The sequence below is a fragment of the Pelophylax lessonae genome (assembly GCF_965119305.1).
Source record: "Pelophylax lessonae genome assembly, chromosome: 5".
Classification (NCBI taxonomy): domain Eukaryota; kingdom Metazoa; phylum Chordata; class Amphibia; order Anura; family Ranidae; genus Pelophylax; species Pelophylax lessonae.
The window spans coordinates 71,853,096-71,876,463 of record NC_138772.1 but is presented as its reverse complement, the minus strand read 5'-3'; the positions used below and the strand labels follow the sequence as shown (position 1 = coordinate 71,876,463).

The following is a 23,368-nucleotide window of genomic DNA, read 5'->3' as shown; positions in this document are numbered from 1 at the left end:
GTGTGTGTGTGTGTGTCAGTCAGTCTAGGATAGTACAGGCTGGGAGTGTGTGTGTGTGTGTGTGTGTGTCAGTCTAGGATAGTACAGGGTGTGTGGGTGTCAGTCTAGGATAGGACAGGCTGGGAGTGTGTGTGTGTGTGTGTGTGTCAGTCTAGGATAGTACAGGGTGTGTGGGTGTCAGTCTAGGATAGGACAGGCTGGGAGTGTGTGTGTGTGTGTGTCAGTCTAGGATAGGACAGGCTGGGAGTGTGTGTGTGTGTGTGTGTGTGTCAGTCTAGGATAGTACAGGGTGTGTGTGTGTGTGTCAGTCAGTCTAGGGTAGTACAGGCTGGGAGTGTGTGTGTGTGTGTGTGTGTGTCAGTCTAGGATAGTACAGGGTGTGTGGGTGTCAGTCTAGGATAGGACAGGCTGGGAGTGTGTGTGTGTGTGTGTGTGTGTGTGTCAGTCTAGGATAGGACAGGCTGGGAGTGTGTGTGTGTGTGTGTGTGTCAGTCTAGGATAGGACAGGCTGGGAGTGTGTGTGTGTGTGTGTGTGTGTGTGTGTGTGTGTCAGTCTAGGATAGGACAGGCTGGGAGTGTGTGTGTGTGTGTGTGTGTGTGTCAGTCAGTCTAGGATAGTACAGGCTGGGAGTGTGTGTGTGTGTGTGTGTGTGTCAGTCAGTCTAGGATAGTACAGGCTGGCATCAGGACTACAGGCACCTGTGCATATGCATGGCATAGATCACAATAAAAGGAGCAAGGACTCAGAATGACAACGCTACCATGGATATGAATCCATGCTGAGCGTGGTCAGCTCTGAACAGGAAATTCCTCTCTGGGTGACTCTGTTAAAAAACTTTTTTGCAAATCCCTACCTTTTTTTATTCTAAAGAAATGGATGTTTGTTAGTCTGTGTCCATGTGCAAAGTGAATCTGCCTATATGAAAGCAACAATCAGTATCAGTCAGCTGCTTCACTTGCAGGGCTCTAATGACAGTGGCAGGGTCTGCATCCAATTTGGATGGGAATTCCCTTTGGAAGTATCTCACCAAAAATGGCATTTGTCTTGCAGGTGAATCCCAAATCTGACTTGTATCTTAGTGCAGACTTCTGGAAAAATCAATAAGCCGATCACACAAGCAGGAAATTACATTTCTGGGGGGTGTTTTGTACACCATCTGTATACAGAAGGCCTCCTCCAGGTAGCAAGAATGCTTTTTACAGAAAATTACAACACTGCAGATTTTTGGCTAATTTTTAAAAACATTCAATTACAATATGACTTGTGTTGCAATTGTATACGCTATATATCAGTGATGGCGAACCATGGCACCCCAGATGTTTTGGAAGTACATTTCCCATGATGATCAACTACACTGCAGGGTGCATGAGCATCATGGGAAATGTAGTTCCAAAACATCTGGGGTGCCAAGGTTTGCCATCACTGTATCTCACAAAAGTGAGTACACCCCTCACATTTTTGTAAATATTTTATTTTATCTTTTCATGTGACAACACTGAAGAAATGACACTTTGCTACAATGTAAAGTGGTGAGTGTACAGCTTGTATAACAGTATAAATGTGCTGTCCCCTCAAAATAACTCAACACACAGCCATTAATGTCTAAACCACTGGCAACAAAAGAGAGTACACCCCTAAGTGCAAATGTCCAAATTGGGCCCAATTAGCCATTTTTCTCCCCGATGTCATGTGACTCGTTAGTGTTACAAGGTCTCAGGTGTGAATGGGGAGCAGGTGTGTTAAATTTGGTGTTATCGTTCTCACTCTCTCATACTGGTCACTGGAAGTTCAACATGGCACCTCATGGCAAAGAACTCAAGGTTTTGAAAAAAAAGAAAAAAAAAAAAAATTGTTGCTCTACATAAAGATGGCCTAGGCTTTAAGAAGATTGCCAAGACCCTGAAACTGAGTTGCAGCACGGTGGCCAAGACCATAAAGCGGTTTAACAGTACAGGTTCTACTCAGAACAGGCCTTGCCATGGTTTACCAAAGAAGTTGAGTGCACATGCTCAGCATCATATCCAGAGGTTGTCTTTGGGAATTAGACGTATGAGTGCTGCCAGCATTGCTGCAGAGGTTGAAGGGGTGGGGGGTCAGCCTGTCAGTGCTCAGATCATACACCGCACACTGCATCAAAATGGTCTGCATGGCTGTCGTCCCAGAAGGAAGCCTCTTCTAAAGATGATACACAAGAAAGCCCGCAAACAGTTTGCTGAAGTCAAGCAGACTAAGGACATGGATTACTGGAACCATGTCTTGTGGTCTGATGGGACCAAGATAAACGTATTTGGTTCAGATGGTGTCAAGCGTGTATGGTGGCAACCAGGTGAGGAGTACAAAGACAAGTGTGTTTTCAATAGTCAAGCATGGTGGTGGGAGTGTCATGGTCTGGGGCTGCATGAGTGCTGCCGGCACTGGGGAGCTACAGCTCATTGAGGGAAGTTCATTGCCAACATGTACTGTGACATACTGAAGCAGAGCATGATCCCCTGACTTTGGAGACTGGGTCGCAGGGCAGTATTCCTACATGATAATGACCCCAAACACACCTCCAAGATGACCACTGCCTTGCTAAAGAAGCTGAGGGTAAACGTGATGGATTGGCCAAGCATGTCTCCAGACCTAAACCCTATTGAGCATCTATGGGGCATCCTCTAATGGAAGGTGAAAGTTCTCTAACATCCACCAGGTTTGTGATGTCATCATGGAGAAGTGGAAGAGAACTCCAGTGGGAACCTGTGAAGCTCTGGTGAACTCCATGCCCAAGAGGGTTAAGGCAGTGCTAGAAAATAATGGTGGCCACACACAATATTGACACTTTGGGCCCAATTTGTACATTTTCACTTAGGGATGTACTCACTTTTGTTGCCAGAGGTTTAGACATTAATGGCTGTGTGTTGAGTTATTTGAGGGGACAGCAAATTTACACTGTTATACAAGCTATACACTCACTACTTTACATTGTAGCAAAGTGTAATTTCCTCAGTGTTGTCACATGAAAAGATATAATAAAATATTTACTAAAATGTGAGGGGTGTACTCATTTTTGTGAGATACACATTATATATATATATATATATATATATATATATATATATATATATATATATATATATACATACACATATACATACATACATACATAGGATACGGAAAGTATTCAGACCCCCTTAAATTTTTCACTCTTTGTTATATTGCAGCCATTTGCTAAAATCATTTAAGTTCATTCTTCTTCCTCATGAATGTACACATAGCACCCCATACTGACAGAAAAACACAGAATTGTTGACATTGTTGCAGATTTATTAAAAAAGAAAAACTGAAATATCACATGGTCCTAAGTATTTAGACCCTTTGCTGTGACACTCATATATTTAACTCAGGTGCTTTCCATTTCTTCTGATCATCCTTGAGATGGTTCTACACCTTCATTTGAGTCCAGCTGTGTTTGATTATACTGATTGGACTTGATTAGGAAAGCCACACACCTGTCTATATAAGACCTTCCAGATCACACTGCATGTCAGAGCAAATGAGAATCATGAGGTCAAAGGAACTGCCTGAAGAGCTCAGAGACAGAATTGTGGCAAGGCACAGATCTGGCCAAGGTTACAAAAAGATTTCTGCTGCACTTAAGGTTCCTAAGAGCACAGTGGCCTCCATAATCCTCAAATGGAAGACGTTTGGGACGACCAGAACCCTTCCTAGAGCTGGCCGTCCGGCCAAACTGAGCTATCGGGGGAGAAGAATGAACTTAAATGATTTTAGCAAATGGCTGCAATAGAACAAAGAGTGAAAAAGTTAAGGGGGTCTGAATACTTTCCGTACCCACTGTATATATTTATATTTTTTTTTGCTTCCCATCCGCACAAAATTGGAGTTACTCTTTAAATTGGATGTAAAGAAGAATGCACATTGGCAGTTTTAGATTTTAGGTGAACATTCAGTGCATCTGGAAAAGTATTCACAGCGCTTCACTTTTTCCACATTTTGTTATATTACAGCCTTATTCCAAAATGGATTAAATTCAATATTTTCCTCAAAATTGTACAAACAATACCCCATAATAACGACGTGAAAGAAGTTTGTTTGAACTTTTCGCAAATTAAAAAAAAATAAATAAAAAAACCCATGTATATAAGTATTCACAGTCTTTGCCAGCACACAATTGCTATCTTGATTTAACCTCCCTCACAATCTTAATCCCGCATTTCCACAATTCAGTATAGATCAGTTCTCTGCTCACAGCTGACAGCTATGCAAAAAAAAGGCATGCTGCAAAGTTTATCACAATATTGCTCACCACTGAGAAAAAGAAACATTGTATCATTTGGTTCTTATAGGTCAAAAGGAATAAACTTTCTAACATTTGTTGCTTACAAGGTAAAATCAGTATTTTTTGCTAGAAAAGTAAATGGCAGTCATTGCAATATTTTTTGTCACTCTGTATTTGTGCAGCAGTCTTTCAAAAGCAATTTTTTGGGAAAAAATACACTTTAATTTAAAAAAAAAAAAACTAAAACAAAGTTAGCCCAATTTTTTTGTAGAATGTGAAAGACGATGTTACGCCGAGAATCGCAATCTTTATTCTAAGCAAAAAAATTGCGATTCTCATTTTATCCAGAATCATGCAGCTCTACTCTGAGAATTTCCTTGAGTGGCCCAGCCAGAGCCCAGACTTGGACTGGATTGAACATCTCTGGAGAGATCTGAAAATGGTTGTGTACCATCGCTCCCCATCCAACCTGATGGATCTTGAGAGGTCCTGCAAAAAAGAATGCCTTGTAGCATCATACTCAAAAAGACTTGAGTCTGTAATTGGTGCCAATGATTCTTTAACCGCTTGCCGACTGCCGCATGACTATTTACTGCGGCGGTCAGCCCCTCACAGGCAGAGCGACGTAGTACTATCCGACGATCGTCACTCTGCGATCGTCGGTGCAGAGGGAGAAAGGCAGGCGGCTGATGTAAACAAGCCACCTGTCATTCTCCCCTGTGTAGGAATAGTGATTATACGGTTCTACTATGTAGGACTGTTGATCACTGTTCATACACCTCAAGCCACAGCCAATCACAGTTAGAATCACGCCCCTAGGGACACACACCACCCCTCCCTCTCAAAAAAAAGTTAACCCCTTCACTACCAGTGTAATTTTACAGTAACAGTGCATATGTATAGCACTGATTACTGTAGAAATGTTACTGGTAACCCCAAAAGTGTCAAAAATGTCAGTCAAGGCTCCGACCTGTCCGCCGCAATGTCGCAGCCCAGCAAAAAAAAAAAAAAAAAAAAAAAAAAAAAAAAAAAAAAAAAAAATCGCACAGGTGATCAAATACCACCAAAAGAAAGCTCGGTTTGTGGGGAAAAAAGGACGTCAAATTCGTTTAGGTACATCGTCGCACGACCGCGCAATTGTCCGTTAAAGTCACGCAGTGCCGAATCACAAAAAAAAACCCTGGTCGGAATGGGGGTAAAATCTTCCGGGGCTTAAGTGGTTAACAAAGTATTGAGCAAAGGCTGTGAATACTCATGTACATGGGATTTTTTTTTATATATATATAAATTTGCGAAAAATCCATTTTGGAATAAGGCTGTAACATAACAAAACATGGAAAAAGTGAAGCGCTGTGAATAGCGGGTGCACTGTACACTTAAGAGATACAACTATAACACTATTATAGATAGACTGCCCTGTTTCTCTTCATTGGTGTCATGGCCGGGGATATTACCGCTGCCTCAGAGCAATAATCCAATTTGCTTCTCCACTGCGGCCCAGTATTCCTAAACATTCTTTGGCTCTAAAAGCAATACCACTGGGCACATGACAGAGCCAATTTAAGTCTGGGAAGGCCCGGTCAGAAAGAAGCAAAGCTCTCTTAGTGAAAGAAAACTGCATGAACCCTCAGAGGTAACGTCACCCCCAGCACAAGCCACAGGCCGATGCTCTTGGAAGACTGGAGTACTGGCAGAGCTGGACTGCTGAAAGTCCAGGGAAAGGTGCCAGAAAACAACATGAGGCAGCTGGCCAGGTCTTGGCCCACGGTCTTCAAGTTGGACGACGCTGTTTATACTACTTACAGAAAATATCGGAAGCCGGTCTGCAAACAGCGCACAGCTGAACCTACAAAATGATCCATCGCTACTGAAATATTTATTTTTACCATTACAGCTGTGAGCCCAGAGTACAATGCACAGAGTCACCTGTTCCACGGGAATGACAAGCAAAAGATATGACACTAACAATCATGAATATAAGCCAAGGAAGATAAAACAGTGGCTGCTTCCATTCCTCGGGGCCTCATTTATTCAATAGCCTCTGCCTTTAAAGCAAAGCTACATCCATTATAATGTGATTCATACATATGTATACAGGACAGAGGTTACACAGCCGAGTTTACTATTAAAAATCCAGAGGGTGACAATGTCTGCAGGGAATGTTAATCCAGCGGGGACATCACTGGCTTTCATTCAGCCGTCTGCCAGTCTCCAAGAAAAGAAGAGAAATCAAACATGTAAATGACAGTCAAAAAGTGTTTGTGGAACACCAAAAAATAAATAAATAAAATATTATTATATATTTATTATATGATCCTGTTCCTATAAAGCTGGGGTCCTCAATAGGCGGACTCCGGAGCCACGTCCGGACCCACGCGTGCTTAAATCTGGACCGCCGAAGCGGTCTCCTTCCTTCTGTCATCAGCGGGGGGGCAGAATGGAGAGGATCGGAGCGGTGTGTCTTACACTGGCAGCGCCGCATGATTACAAAAAGCCAAGTTCTTCTGCTTACCCGGCAGAGAGGCTGTCATACGAAGTCCCGCCTCCTGGACCGGACCAGGACTTCGTATGACAGCCTCTCCGCCGGGTAAGCAGAAGAACTTGGCTTTTTGTAATCACGTGGCGCTGACAGTGTAAGACACACCGCTCCGATCCTCTCCATTCTGCCCTCCGCTGATGACTGGTTTTTGTAATCATGTGGTGCTCTAATCCGCACTGCTCACTCTGCATTAATGGGGGAACGTACACTGCTCACTCTGCATTAATGGGGGCACGCACACTGGTCACTCTGCATTGAATGGGGGCACGCACACTGGTCACTCTGCATTGAATGGGGGCACGCACACTGGTCACTCTGCATTGAATGGGGGAACGCACACTGGTCACTCTGCATTGAATGGGGGAACGCACACTGGTCACTCTGCATTGAATGGGGGAACGCACACTGGTCACTCTGCATTGAATGGGGGAACGCACACTGGTCACTCTGCATTGAATGGGGGAACGCACACTGGTCACTCTGCATTGAATGGGGGAACGCACACTGGTCACTCTGCATTGAATGGGGGAACGCACACTGGTCACTCTGCATTGAATGGGGGAACGCACACTGGTCACTCTGCATTGAATGGGGGAACGCACACTGGTCACTCTGCATTGAATGGGGGAACGCACACTGGTCACTCTGCATTAATGGGGGAACGCACACTGGTCACTCTGCATTGAATGGGGGCAAGTTTTGGGGGAATGCCTTTTTTTTCTTGTTGGCGTTCTGTATTTGGAATTAGACGGTCACTTTTGCGGACCTCGGACTGAATAGAAAATTGGTAAGTGGACCTTTCAAGTTTACATTTGAGTACCCCTGCTATAAAGCATGTTATACAGCACAGTGCTTGTGCTGTGTCATTTGGCTCTCTCTATCACCTATAAAACCTGGCTGATCCTGCCAGTTTCTACCCTCCCCCTGCACACTTACCACGGTATATCCTGGCTGCTGAGCCCTGACTCTGTGGTCAGTGTTCATGCCTCCATCATCCGCAGCTCTCCTGTGTGCTCCCCTATGTCCTCACCCCCCTCCTGTCCCTGCCTGTCAGCTCCTGTGTGGGAGCCGTGTCCTCCCCTGCTGCTATACAATGTAAAAAAAAAAAAATCTGTCCTTTGTAGAATCCTCTCTATTATAAACTGTTATATTGCTCAGTGTCTTGATGCGGCGTAATACCTTATTGAAGACCTCCGCTGAGCGGTCACATGACCGCTCGAGGCTCTCCTCCTCTCTCCCTGCTGACGTCAGAGAACATCAACCCCTCCCTCTGCAGTCCTTGGAGCGGGGAAGGAGAGCGCTAGAACATCAACTGACTAGAGGCATCAGTTTACAATAACAGTGACACATTGTAGGAAGGATCTATGGAAAGAGGCTGGCAGGGATTTTGTTTTTACTTTAGAGTACGCTGTCAGGGCTGTGCCAGGAGACTGGGGGTCTCCTGGGAGTGCAGGGGGGCCGTGCAATGTAAAGGGGTCTTTGTAATAAAAGGGGGTATGTAGTGTGCATGGGGGGAACTGTGCAATGTATAGGGGGGCTGTTTAATGAAAGGGGCAGTGAACTGTTATTTTTTAATATTTAAAATGTTTTTCTCCTAAAAAACTTCCCTCTTAAAGTGAAGGTGCGTGTTATACGCCAATAAATACGGTAATTTTCTAACAAAAAATACTGATTTTAACTTGTAAGCAACAAGTGTCAGAAAAAAAGGCTTCGTCTTTAAAAAAAGGTTAAACTGCCCTCATTTACAGATGGAAGTTCATTCCTTTGATCTAAAAGAACAAAATGATACTTTGTTTATAGTTATTGCCCACTCTTGGCAATGTTGATTTAAAAAAAAAAAAAAAAGGGGAAGAGCCTCAACAAATGTTTTTTGACAGCTGTGAGTGAGCGGAGAACAGCTCTACTCTATATGAAATCGAAGAAATGCACTTTTAAGATTGCGAGGGGGGGTGAATCGAGATTGTGATTTCTTAACGATTAATCCTGCAGATCTACCACAACAGATTTGCTAATAAACAGAAAATCCATTAGTCTTTGACTATATACTATTGTGTGTCTGCTGTCTCTCATAATGAATACGTGTGGCCGCTCATAATGTTGGGGGCCGCACTTGAGGCTCCCCATATCAAGAAAGTCGACCACACAAGCCACCAGAAAGAGGAATATACTACTACTTTTATGACAAGGACTACTTTTAGGACAACGAAAGTCAGATCAATAAACACTGGAAAAATGTTTTTTTTTGTTTTTAATTCTTTAAATTTTTTCATGACATGAGAATTTCACAAGCCAAATAGGCACCAGGAAAATACATGTACGGTCAACAAGCATATTACACAAAAACATTCATAAAATTTAACTTTGATTCCTATACAAGGAAATATGTATCAAGACCAGAATTACCATTTTAAAAATGTTAAGCAATAGATCCATTATGTTGAAAATAATATATTGAGCGAAGTCCCTAGATCTGTATTTAAGGCTAGTCCCAAATATCTTGCTTGATCGGAATTTTATAATGACAGCTAAATGCTCTGTTATGGTCTAATAAAACCAAATTTAAAACATTTATAAATGTTCCTAGTTTGAAAAGGCAGGGAGTATATACTGGTAGATAGAGAGGAGGAGGGGACAGGGAAGAAAAGAAGAATGTTTTGAACAGCTATATTTATAGTAATCCCAGGAGCAGAGAGAGCTGTGAAGCGCTGCACAAACTGTTGGCGCTATATAAATCCTGTATAAAATAAGATTGATGATAATAATAGTTAGAGATGCACAGATGGCGGTTTCCGCATTTTGCCGGGAGAAAAGGGTGCCGATAATGGCGCCAAAAACTGCATACGAGTTTACTGTGCTTATGGCCTGTTTTTAGGTCATGTGACTCAAAAACCGCATCAAAAACCTAATACAGATGCGTTATTGCTGTGTTTTCAATGCATTTCAATGGGGAGGTGCATTTTTTGGTGCGTTTTTTTTTTTTTTTTTTTTTTTTTTTTTTTAAACTGACCAAAGAATGCAGCAAGCAAAACTTTTACCACCACAATGGACGCGCAACGGACCAGTCTGAAGACATACATAGAATGTATGGGATACATTTGCATTTTCTTGAGCTTTATTTGTGCTAAAGATGCCAAAATTGGCCGACAAACTCATATTTATTTGAATTCATAATATTAAATAGTCAAAAATAATATATACACAAACACACACACATATTTAATTATTTTTATTCTTTTCAACTGTCAACTTTTGGCCAAGTGCATCCTGCATCTTCGTTACCAAAACTTCCATTCAGTGTACCTCTAATAATAACAATAATACCATTTGTAGATTAAAGTGGTTGTAAGGATTCTATGCATGCAGGAAAAAAAAAAAAAAACACCTGTGTGCAGCCCCCCCAATACTTACCTGAGCCCCCCTCTCGATCCAGCGATGTCCACGAGAGCCTTGCCTCTCAAGGGAATCGCACTCCTGATTTACTTTTGGCATCAGCTGGAGACACTGGCTCCCACTGCTGTCAATCACAGCCATTGAGCCAATCAGGAGACAGAGGGGGTGGGGCCAAGAGTGAACAGACACAGAGCCGCAGGTCGGGAGAGTGCAACCTTGGGTGCCCCCAGAGCAAGTAGCTGGCTTTGGGGGCACCCGGAAGGAGGGAGGAGCCAGGAGCGTCGTCGTGGGATCTAGGAAGAGAAAGATTGTAGGCTGCTCTGTGCAAAACCACTGCACAGGGCAGGTAAGTATATCATGTTTGTCGTCTTTAATATCATTTTAGACTACCACAATCCTGTTTCTAGTCAGTGCAATGTTACAGTTAAATAGAAGGACAATGCATTAGGAAACAAACCAGAACACAGACAGTAAGAATGTATAATTACCATCTGGAAATAATTAAATTTCACCAAAATTAGGAAGAACAATAAAAGCTGCAAACATTATAAGAGCGGCTCAGCATGCTAACACTTAAAAGATGTTCAAGAATAAATATCAGGGTAAAACAAAAAGAATAAGTTAATAAAAAATTTTAGTATGTATGACTGACCCATAAAATTAGAAATCTTTAAAAAGGCTTGAGCCGTAGTAAGTAGCACAAGTTTACAGGACTGTTGACTGTGGACCTAAAAATGCTACATGTCTGGCTACTATGTTTTGACACTTTGGGGTTGATTTACTAAAAATCGGAAAGTGAAAAATCTGGTGCAGCTCTGCAAAGAAACCAATCAGCTTCCAAGTTTTTTTTTGTCAAAGCATCGCACTGCATCCAGGCTCAGACATCCATTTCTAACCTCAGGTAACCGCATGCTGTGAGGCTGCACATGAACAGGGACGGCTGCGGTTAGCCTGTCATTACTTTGAACAGGCGGAACGGCTGCCGCCATTTGCATACACCCGTTATTCCACCCACAAGAATCTGGTGTCTGCAGGTAATCACCTGTGTGATAGTGGCCATAAAAGCTCCGGCTAAGAAGTCTAATAAGGATATGCTACCAAGTCCCTGAGATCAGTGGCTCTATACATTGTGAGCCAATCACAACCATCACAATTGTAAACACTATAGTGTTTACAAACATTTAGGCTCCTTTCACACAGTGTGTCCGTCAAAATAGGGTTTCCATCCGTCCAGATTTGACGGATCGGGTGTCAGCGGACATGTCTCCGCTGACATCCGATGCCCCATAGGGATGCATGGGGGGACCGTTCAGATCCGCCAAAAAAAAAAAAAAACGGACAGGCGAATCTGAACGGTCAGCCTGTGTGAAACAGCCCAAAGCCTATTCACAATGGAGACAAATTGGATGAATGTTTCCTTTTCTAGGATGCTCCTCCCGGTTTGGTTTACAAGGGGAATGGTGGGGTGGTCTTATGAAATGGTGGACCCCCCTTTGTAAGGGCAGAATAATGGGAAGACGCTGCAGCCGCAGTCAGGAGATATGGATCCTCTGACATGTAAGGAAACCACGGAAGAGGGAGTCCTATAGCTAACAGGAGAGCAGAGTGTCTGAAAACTAGGCTAAGCACATGAATAAACCGGGACTGTAGATGCAGTCACAGGTTTGACAATTCGCCAATCGGTTTATGAAAGTTTTAACAATACAGAGTACAGTTGCATAGCTTACATACATTGTCACACCCATAGAGTCCAGCATATAAAAAAAGTTAGAACCACATTCCCTAATAATTAACTATACAGGCCGCCAGTTCTCTTTGCAATTGGACGGTTCCATTGCCGAGAATGGGGTGCGACTTGTCATGCGACTTGAAACTGTAAAATCGTATTACAAATGGCACCGGTGTGTGAACAGGGGGCTAAGGGATCATTCACATGGTGCAGAAGGGCAGACTGAGGCTGATTTACTAAAACTGGTACAGCTGTGCATAGTAACCAATCAGCTTCCAGTTTTTTTTTTTGTCAAAGCTTATTTGAACAAGCCGAAGTTAGAAGCTGATTGGCTACCCTGCAAAACTGGACCAGAGTTTGCACTCTCCAGTTTTAGTCCATCACCCTCACTGTGTCCAGGACTGTGCATCCATCCCTGTACAGCAGTAAGAGCTCACATGTTAGTTTCTGTACAGATTCTGCATTGATTTTGAACAAGCTGCTGGTTGCAGCAGTACAGGAACCCCAGTACCTGCGAGCTCATAAACACGCACAGCCCTGGACACCGTCTGTCCGCCCTTCTACATGCCGTACACGCCTCTTCACATGAGTGAATGCGCCCCAAATCACTTTTCACCACCTGTAGATGTATTGGTGTTGGAGGCTATTGCTAGAAAGCAGAGAATTTTTCATCCCATTACTTTATTACAACCACAGAGGCTGTGGCTTACTAGAATTGAAACTGGCGTAGATTCTAGTGACAGATATTACAGTTTATTAATGAAAAGGCGAGGTTATGTATAGAGACTTTATGAATTATTCTGCCATAGTAAATGGTTTCAGAATGGGACACTTTCTAAACACAATATGGAGAAGTGAACTTTCTGGATACTTGGTTTACAAATCTAACTTTTTTTATAGTGTTTGTAAAGGCTGTGTATGAAGGTAAAAAAAACCTTCTCTGTGCAGCAGCCCCCCAAAAGTACTTATCTGAGCCCCACCGCGATCCAGCGATGTGCATAAGAGCATCGGCTCTCCAGAGACTCTCCTTCCTAATTAGCTGAGACAGCACGGCTCCGGCTGCTGTCAATCACAGTGAGTGAGCCTATGAGGAGACAGAAAAACGGGGCCGAGCCACTGCTCTGTGTGTGAATGCACAAACAAAGCCACAGCTCGGGATCGAGCCTGCTTGGGTGCCCCTCTTGCAAGCTGCTTTCTCTCGGGGCACTAGGCAGGAGGGATGGGCCAGGAGCATTGGCGGGGGACCCGAGAAAAGGAGGATTGGGGCTGCTCTGTGCAAAACTGCTGCACAAAGAAAGTAAGCATAACATGCGGGGGAAACCCACATCCAATTTGCACATATGTGAAGCCAGCCTGAAAGTGATCAAAAAACTTTTTAAAAGTGACAGTCTAAAAATAACAAAATATAATAAAATAAAATATTTTAAAGCGCCCCCTGTCCCATGTGCTCACACGCAGCAGTGAACGCATACATAGGTCATGCCTACATATGTAAACGGTATTCACACCACACGTGAGGTATTCCAGCGACTGTTAGAGCGAGAGCAATATTTCTAGCACTGGACCTCCTCTGTAACTCTAAACTGGTAACCTGTAGAAATTTTCAAAGCGTCGCCTATGAAGATTTTAAAGTACCCTAGTCTGGCGCCATTCCACAAGTGCGTGCAAATTTAAAGTGTAACATGTTAGGTATCCATTTACTCAGCAGAACATCATCTTTGACATTATACAAATATATATATATATATATTTTTTTTTTTTAATTAGTGTATTTTTTCCCAAAAAAATTGCATTTGGAAAACTGCTGCACAAAAACCGTTTGACATAAAAAAATGCCAACACCCGCCATTTTATTCTCTAGGGCCTCTGCTAAAATAATCTATAATGTTTGGGGGTTCTAAGTAATTGTCCAGAAAAAAATACTGATTTAAACTTGTAAGCAGCAAATGTCAGAAAAGGGCTGGGTAAACAAGTGGTTAATAATGACACCCCAAAATTTGGCCAGCAGAAGCATGTTTTGTCGCACATTAAAAGAAAGTACCAGAAAAGGAGGGTTTACTTCCTCTTTAACTATAGGTGCTATAAATATCTCCTAAACCTGCACCAACTAGGACAGCGATGGCGAACCTTGGCACCCCAGATGTTTTGGAACTACATTTCCCATGATGCTCAACTACACTGCAGAGTAAACAAGCATCATGGGAAATGTAGTTCCAAAACATCTGGGGTGCCAAGGTTCCCCATCACTGAACTAGGAGATATTTACATTGCAGGCAGCCAGTGTCGCCCCATTGGCGTATGCGCTCTGAAGGAACGCCCACCCGTGTCGTTCCTACTGATACCTGTGCCGTGAATGATGGCTCCCCTGCGCATGTGCGGCATTGATGTCATTACGGCTCCGGCCAATCACACTGCGGACCTGGAAGGATAACCGGGTGAAGATGGACGCTTCCTCCAGCGATTACATTGCATCATTGGAGGGCTTTGTTTTCAGGTTTCACATAATGTGCTAGTATGTGATGTATACTAGCACATTATGCCTTTACCTTGCAGGTCCGAAAAAAAAAAAAACAGGGCTGTTTACAACCACTTTAAGTTAATGGCACCCTGTAATCGGTTAGCACAGGGATCCTGAAACTACGGCCCTCCAGCTGTTGTGGAACTACACATCCCATGAGGCATTGTAAAACTCTGACATTCACAGACATGACTAGGCATGATGGGAATTGTAGTTCCTGAACAACTGGAGGACCACAGTTTGAACACCCCTGGGTTAGCAGAACGCAGTGCGATTTGCAGAATCCAATCGCATGCACTGATGTGATCAGTCTACAAAAAAGGGTCCTGCAGAAGTTTGGTCTGAATGCGAAGCAAATTCAGCCATAGAGTTTGAATGATTGAAATCACAATCGCATGGACATGGCATGTGATCCGCACAGCAATGCGGTACGAATGACATGCGACGTCTGGCATCGCACTAGCGTGCCCCGGCCCTTGGACATATGGCTGAAATTGCATCGCATTCACACCAAAATGGTGCAGGAACCTTTACTGCACTGGAATCGGCTGGCATGAGTGTTCACACCAATGTGATCCGATTCCTGCACTGCGATCCAATCTGGGGGTGTCATTAACCTTACATTGCTCCCTGCAGCGGTTTGCAGATGTCAGTGTGAGCTGCGGGCGATTCAGGTGCAGAGGTGTGAACCCGCCCAGGAATCGCACTGGTTCCCGCATTGCACCCAGCCTTTAGGAAATCATATAAAGGTATGGGCAGCTCTTGGCACCTCATAGGGCACAACATTCAAGTGAATAGGCTGCCCAATGGCGCTGTGTGAAACTTTAGCGGGGCCACTGATGTGAATGAGGCCTGATGGATCCTGTATACACAGCACTTCCTCAAAATCACAGTATAAACGTGTACAACCGCACTGGCCGAGCGTACACATTCCCCTCTCCCCTCAGGAACTGTTGTCTGTATGACCAGCTCCCAGGTGTATGGGGGGGTCTCCATGGTGACCAGCTGACCTTCCACTGGCCAGTGTGCTCCCAGCATTCCAGCCCCGCCCCCTCCAGCCAGCCCAGTCCCGCCCCCTCCTCCTCCGCTCCTCCCCCCCGAGGGTTACCTTGATGCACCGCCACATTGCAGCCATGCCCGTCGCAGTAGACCAGCGGGTTTTCGGCCCAGCCCCTCTCGTCCGAGCACACGCAGCAGCCTCCGATCATCTCCTTCATACTAGTCGTCAGCTCCTCGTCCACTTCTCCGGACACCATCTACAGGACAGCGAACACACGCAGCGGTTACTCTCCTGAGGCTCGGCTCCCCAGCGCCGGCCCAGCCTGCCCACACCCGCATTACGGGCACTGGAGTCGCCTCATGTCCGCCGGGGGCTCTGCGCCCGGACAGGCAGCCAGGGCAGGATCACAACGAGGAAAAAGCCCAGAGGGGGAGCAGGGCGCATGCGCGCCGATGTCACCAGCGTCAGCCGCTAACCACAGCGCTCCCAGCGGCCGCCTCGTTGGAACTGCAGCCAGCTTCTTGCACGCAGTTTGATTGTGGGCACAGAGGAAGGAGGGAAAGGGGCGGGATGGTTTGGGGGGTGGGCGTGGGGAGTATAAAGGGAGGGGGCGGGTTTGCCAATGACGGCTGGGATGTTGTTTTCCCGCCCTTCTCCTCCTCAGTTTGGTTGGGGCCGCGCGAGGCACGCATGGTGCACGTGCTGGGAGGGCTGTGTGTGAGGAGAGCTGAGGGGAGGAGGACTATTCACAGCAATGGAGTAAAGGAGTGTTCACCTCACCACTGTGTATAAGCACTGCATTGTCCATTACATCTCTCACTGCTTGTCTGGAAACCCAATAAAAACCCCTCACCTATAAATCCTATGTAACCATACACTGAGGGGGGGTCACAAACATTCTCAGCTACACCTTCATCTGCTTCTATGAGGCCCCATCTATGTGTGATGTCATAACCAACCTGCTATGACATCACAGCTCCTTCATCCTAGCTTTGGTCTCTGAAGAGGGACTCATGTTCAGATTGCTTTTCAGACAGTATTTGTCAAGCAGTTTGTCATTAGCTGACCGCCTGCTTGAACCCTGCACTAGCGTGCTTCATCCGTGTGCATTGCATGTGCTTGATAAATGGCCCCATTAACCTTTTCGCTGCCAGGCCCCTACGACGTAGGGCTTTTAACCACTTAAGGCCTGAAAGATTTTACCCCCTTCCTGACCAGGGGTTTTTTTGCAATTTTTTTTTTTTTATACTGCGTGACTTTAACGGACAATTGCGCGCTGTACCTAAACGAATTTGACGTCCTTTTTTTCCCACAAACAGAGCTTTCTTTTGGTGGTATTTGATCACCTGTGCAATTTTTTTTTTTTTTTTTTTGATCATGCGCTATAAACAAAAAAGAGCGTCAATTTTGCAAAAATAACATTTTTTTTATATGAAATTCCCCCAAAAAAATGTAAAAATCAAAATTTTTTAAAATTTTCGGCCAATTTGTTTTCTGCTACATATGTTTGGTAAAAAAAATCGCAAAAAGCGCATTTTGATTGGTTTGCGCAAAAGAAGTTATCGCGTTTACTAACAAAGGGAAAGATTTTTGTCATTTTTGGTGTTTTTTTTTTTAACGAGTAATGGCGGCAATCTGCGATTTTTGCGGGACTGCGACATTGCGGCGGACAGATCGGACCATTGACTGACATTTTTGACACTTTTGGGGATACCAGTGGCATTACTGCAGTAATTAGTGCCAGGGGCGGACTGACCATTTGGGGATTAGGGCACTGCCCGAGGGCCCAGGGTCAGTAGGGGGCCCCATGAGAGGCTACACACTACAGAAAAAAGCCAGGAACTTCCATGCAGGCTATGCTGTGGTAGATATTTAAATGTCCACTCTATGTGGCTGAGCTGCAATTTGTAGGTGGGGCTTTGTGTGGCTTGAGTGTGGACACAGGGTGCCCCATGATCTCTGATTGCCCGGGGGCCCCATGAGTTGTCAGTCCACCGCTGATCAGTGCTATACATATGCACTGTTACTGTAAAAATGACAGTGGCAGGTATTGGAGAGGGAGGGGTTAAGTGTGTCCTAGGGGCGTGTTTCTAACTGTGATTGGACATGGCTACTAGTGTAAAAACAGAGATCAACGGTCCTACGTAGTAGAACCGTCTGATCTCCATTTTTACACAGGGGAGAATGACAGGCGGCTTGTTTACATAAGCCGCCCTCCTTTCTCCCTGTCTACCAACGATCGCCGAGTGACCGGCGGACATCGGGTCCGCCGGTCACACGCACTGACTGCTTAGTGAACGAGCCGCTGCGGGCGCGCGCCTCAGCGGGAGCGCGCTCGCCCGCTATTGGCTCACAAGCCGGTCAGAGGCGAGTGACGCGTATATATACGTCACTTTGCCTGGCCTGGGCTGACCGCCGCAGTATATTTACTTGCGGCGGTCGACAAGTGGTTAAGTAGTTGCCGATACCGATATTTTGGCCAATGCATATCGGTATTGGCCGATTTTTTTTGTACAAAAAAAAAATTTTTTTTTATTTGACAGGTACTGTGGTGGAGGGATCTGAGGGTCTAAAAGACCCCAAACCCTCTGCACTTAAAAGCATTCAAAACGCCAAGTTTGGCTGGTGGGACGGGTGACCTGGACTAGCTGCAGAAGGCGGCGTCCCGCTCCTTGTAATGACAGCTGAGTGGCTTCTCAGCCGCAGTGGTTGTCATTACAAGACAGCCGACCGTTGGCTATGGACGCCGGTACCGGGGTGATTCCTCTAGCTGCAGGCATCGGTCCGGTTCAGCACTTTCCCAAAAGATCGGTAACCTTGGTGGCCACTTCCGATATATTGGGGGAAGTACATATCGGCCCTCCATATATCGGCTTTTCCGATCTCTAGTTTTAGGCTCTCCTCACGCTTGTGCGACTCCAAAGTCATGCGATTTACATTTCAACTTTGGATGGGTGCAACTTGGATGCAACTTTAGCTGTTGACTTTGGCTTTTTAACTGTTGCACAACTGTCACATTGATGCGACTTTTGAGAGTTTATATTGCAGTCTATGGCACTCAATCGCAGGAAAGTTGCATCAAAGTAGTGCAGTAACCTTTTTAACTACTTGACCTCTGGAAGATTTAAACCCCCCCCCCCCCCTTCATGACCAGGCCATTTTTTTTGCAATATGGCACTGCATTCATTTAACTGACAATTGCGCGGACATGTGACGCTGTACCCAAATAAAATTGTCCTTTTTTCCCCCACAAATAGAGCTTTCTTTTGGTGGTATTTTGATCACCTCTGCGGTTTCTATTTTTTGCGCTATAAACAAAAACAAACTGACAATTTTGAAAAAAAAATAATATTTTGTACTTTCTGCTATAAAACATTTCCAATTCACAAATGTAAAAAATCGAATTTCTTCATCGGTTTAGGCCGATATGTATTCTGCTACATGTTTTTGGTAAAAAAAAAAAATCCCAATAAGCATATAAGGCATAGCATCTAAAAACGATGGGATATATTTATGAAATTTTAATTTTTTTTTACTAGTGATTTTGTTGCAGACAAGTCGGACACCTAAAAACTTTTTTGGCACATTTTTGGAAACCAGTGACAATACATACAGCGATCAGTGCTAAAATATGCACTGTCATTGTACTAATGACACTGGCAGGGAAGGGGTTAACATGTAGGGTGATGAAAGGGTTAAATGTGTGCCTAACATGTGGCTCTGTGTACACTGTGTGCTGCTTTTACTAAGCAATGCGCTTTGCAGGAAGAAAAATCAGCACATTGGTGCTGTCAGAAGAGAGCTCTGTGTTTGTTTACACTTGGCTCTCTTCAGTAATGCCTGGAGCTGATCGTCGGGTGCCGGCGACCAATCAGCAGCTGGCACCCTGGTTTGTGCTGCAGCCAATCACAGCACTAGGCTGGCGCGTGGACCATGTATATGGTTGGCAAGCGGTTAAAGGGAATGAGTCGTTTTACCAGGTAAGGGCTCACATATACTTTAACTACCTCCCACCCCGGCCATAGTACATATACGGCCGGGTGGGAGTCTCGTCCTTCTGTATGGACGTTCCGGAATGTCCTTCAGAAGGAGAGAGATTGCGCCGCCGCGGGCACGCGCAGCGGCGCGATCTCGATGTGCCTGTGTCCCTCATGTAATGTAAATAGAGCCGTTGTAACGGCTTCGATCTCTTCTCCTCCTGACAGATCCTGTCAGTGAGGAGAAGAGGGATGATCGGTGCTGCTGCGGGGGTGATCAGTGAGTATTTCTAATTACTCACTGATCACAGGGGGGGTCTGTGCTGGTAATCAGAACATTGATTACCAGTGCAGCCCTGGGGGGGGGGGGAGGGGTGCCACTAAGCCACCAGGGATGCCCACTATGGCCACCAGGGATGGCAAGCAGGGCTCAGGGAGCCCCCCAGTGCCCTCCCTATCAGTGCTGCCCACCAATGCCATCTATCAGTGCTGCCCACCAGTGCCGTTATTGCCATCTATCAGTGCCGCCCACCAGTGCCCATTATTGCCCACCAGTGCTGCCTATCAGTGCCGATCAGTGCCACCCATCAGTGCCGATCATTGCCGCCCAACAGTGCCACCTATCAGTGCCCATCAGTGCTGCCTATCAGTGCCCATCAGCGCTGCCTATCAGTGCCCACCAATGCTGCATATCAGTGCTATCTATCAGTGCCACATATCAGTGCCCATCAGTGCTGCATATCAGTGCTACCTATCAGTGCCCATCAGTGCTGCATATCAGTGCCACCCCATCAGTGTCTCCTCATCAGTGCCTGTCAGTGTGGCATCATTAGTGCTCATCAGTGCAGGAAAAAACATATCTATTTACAAAATTTTATAACCTAAACAAAAAAACTTTTTTTTTTTTTTTTTTTAAACTTTTCAGTCTTTTTTTATTTGTGCACCAAAAAAGAAAAAACCTGACGGTGATCAAATACCACCAAAAGAAAGCTCTATTTGTGGGGAAAAAATGACACAAATTTGGTTTAGGTACAGCGTTGCATGACCGCGCAATTGTCTTTTTAATTGCAACAGCGCTAAAAGCTGAAAATTGGTCTGGGAAGGAAGGGGGTTTAAGTGCCCAGTATTGAGGTGGTTAAAGTGGGAACACGGTATAAACAGTAGATGTAAGAACCCAAATGCATGCGTTGTGCTTCTCCATTTTAAATATCGTGGACTTTCCCATTTCTCGAGCATTTTTCAAAATACAATGGCGTTGATTTGCTAAAGGCAAATAGACTGTGCACTTTGCAAAGTGCAGTTGCGCTCTGCAAGAGCATTTGCTCCAGAGCTTAGTAAATGAAGCAAAGCTCTGCTGACTTCCATCATCCAATCATGGGCACAGTGGTGTAGTGGTTAGCACTTTCGCCTAGCAGCAAAAGGGTTTGAATCCCAACCATGACACTACCTGCCTGGAGTTTGCATGTTCTCCCTGTGCCTGTGTGGGTTTCCTCCGGGTTCTCTGGTTTCCTCCAACACTACAAAGACATGCTGGTAACGTAATTGGCCCAAGTATGTGTATGTATGAATGTCAGTTAGGCCTCTTTCACATGGGCTTTCCGATCCGGTCCGCCTTTCAGTTTTTCTGGCGGACCGGAACGGATGCTCCATGCACCTCTATGGAGCAGCGGATGTCAGCGGTGACATGTCCACTGACACCCGCTGCTCTCTGATTCGATCCGGTCTGTGAAACCCAGATGGATGGAAACCCTATTTTCCATCTGTCTGGAGGATCGGATGAAAACAGACCTGTCAGATCCCCGCTCTCCTCTATGGAAAATTGGATGAAAATGGACAGGTGATCTGTTTTCATCCGATCTCCTATAGAGGAGAGCGGGGATCTGACAGGTCTGTCTCTGCTCAGAGCAGAGACAGAGATGTCATCCGCCTGCTCAGCGGGTATCATTGGATCGATTCCCCACTGAGCAAAATGGAGTCCGCCGAGTGGAAAGCCTGTGTGAAAGGACCCTTAGGGACCTTAGATCTCTTGAGGGCAGGGACTGATGTGAATGTACAATGTATATGTAAAACACTGCATAAATTGATGGTGCTATATAAGTACCTGAAATAAATAAACAAAAATGCCGTTTTTATTATTTTTTTTTTTTTTTTTTTAATTTCCCTGCATGTGATTGGGTATTCTTTGCAAAGTGAATTCAGCTTTACCTCATTTACTAAGCTCTGGAGAAACTGTACATGCGGGGTGCACGGTCTATTTGCCTTTAGTTAGCCTAAATTTCAGGAGACAACGGACCGGTTCAAAATAAAAAAAAGCTTCCGACATTCGCCCTTCGCCTTCTGTTGGACATGAATGCTGGAAAACCAGCAGCTGACCGGTTTCCAATCAGTGCTCTCAGCCAATGGCAGAGAGCGCTGATCAGAGTGTTCTGGCAGGGGCGGGGGGGGGGGCATTCCCCTGTCAGAACACAACAGCTCAGTGTGGGGAGATTGCGGTACTAAAGCCCCGTACACACGTAGCAATTGTCGGCCGTAAATATTCGACCAACATCCGATCGGCCGATTGTCGGCTTGTTAGTATGATGCTTCCGACAACCGACTGCGACTTTTCGGCCAAACAGAATCTGGTGTGCAGACTTTAAAATTTTTGTTGGCCAACACCAGAACGGCCGATTGTTCCTCAGTCAGTACAGAATTCGGCCAACAAACAGCAGATGAGCAAGACTGGGCATGCTCAGAGAAAAAAAAACACATGGAAAGTAAACCATCACATGACTTCACTTCTGCAGTCGGCTGTTGTTGGCTGACAAAATTTGTGTGCAGTCTTTATCACTTTTCAACCGACAGGACAGCAGCGGACAAAAGACAATCGGTACGTGTGTACGGGGCTTTACCTTGCATGGTTAGTACAGCTGCTCTGACCGGAGCTGTCACAGGCTTTACCATGTTAGGAAGCCCTTAGAGTTCAGTGGGAATGAATTGCAATGTACATAACGTGTGTTTTGATGCTTTGGTGAAAGGTACTAACAGGCCTTGGTCAATGGCATTTAACCCTACTGCTCCGTTCTAAATTCAAAAGTTTATTGGAAACACGTCAAAATACATGTCATCCTTCCTAAAGGCTGGTTCACACCCGTTTAGTTGAATTGTGTTGATTTTCACAGATTAATGCAGGAATAACGCCAGGGAACATAGAAAAAAACATTTCTTTGCGTCCTGTTCACAACGCAGCAATGTGTGATGCAGAAAACTGTAGACGATCACATGATGCATTTTTCTGCAACACACTGCAGCTCCCCTGCAGTCACTGTCAGTCGCATGTTAGTGCATATTAGTCGGCTCTCTAATATGGAGATATCCCCATGCTGTGCCAGAACATTGTATGGAACAAGAACCTGTTCCATAGGAAAAACAGGAGCAGCAAACCTCCATGCAGAATGCTAAAATCTGACATGAAACTTTTCTCTGAAGCTATAACATCCGTTACTGGCCCCAGAACTGGCTATTGTTTATTCAATTAATAATCATGTTATACTTATCTGCTCTGTGCAATGGTATTGCAAAGAGCGTCCCGATCCCCCTCTTCTTGGGTCCCCTGCTGGTCCTCTTCAGTGTCTGCCCCATAGCAAGTGCTTGCTGTTAGGGCAGATGTGTGGGTTCATTCTAGGCCGGGCTCTGTGTGTCTATAGAAACCATAGGTGTGCGCACAGGGTGTGCCGGATGTGCTTGGGCACACCATAATCACTCCCTGCGGTGCCGATTCCCCCTGCTTTCTGTCTTCCCTCTGCAGTGCTGCCAGCTTTCCTCCTCCCAGGAGTGGGGAAGGGGCTGGTAAATAATTCATTAATCGGCCTTTTCTTTTCTGAATGAACACAGTGAGTGTTCTGATCGCTCCTGTCTTCATTCTTAACTGAAGCATAGTAAACTATGTTTACTGCAGG

General features: G+C 45.1%; 1 protein-coding gene across 6 annotated transcripts in view; it reads right to left on the bottom strand.

Moving 5' to 3' along the window:
• MLLT10 (MLLT10 histone lysine methyltransferase DOT1L cofactor) overlaps positions 1-15,937 on the bottom strand; it is a 366,688-nt gene extending 350,751 nt beyond the window's left edge. For 2 of the 6 annotated variants that reach the window (XM_082257827.1, XM_082257828.1), the window contains exon 1: positions 15,562-15,933. In XM_082257827.1, coding sequence (XP_082113953.1) covers positions 15,562-15,709 — 148 coding nt within the window. In that variant the 5' untranslated portion in view covers positions 15,710-15,933. Of the gene's footprint in view, positions 1-15,561 lie in introns of all 6 variants that reach the window. The other 4 variants (XM_082257831.1, XM_082257826.1, XM_082257829.1 and 1 more) reach the window with 4 other exon arrangements.
• Positions 15,938-23,368: the final 7,431 nt, after the last annotated feature.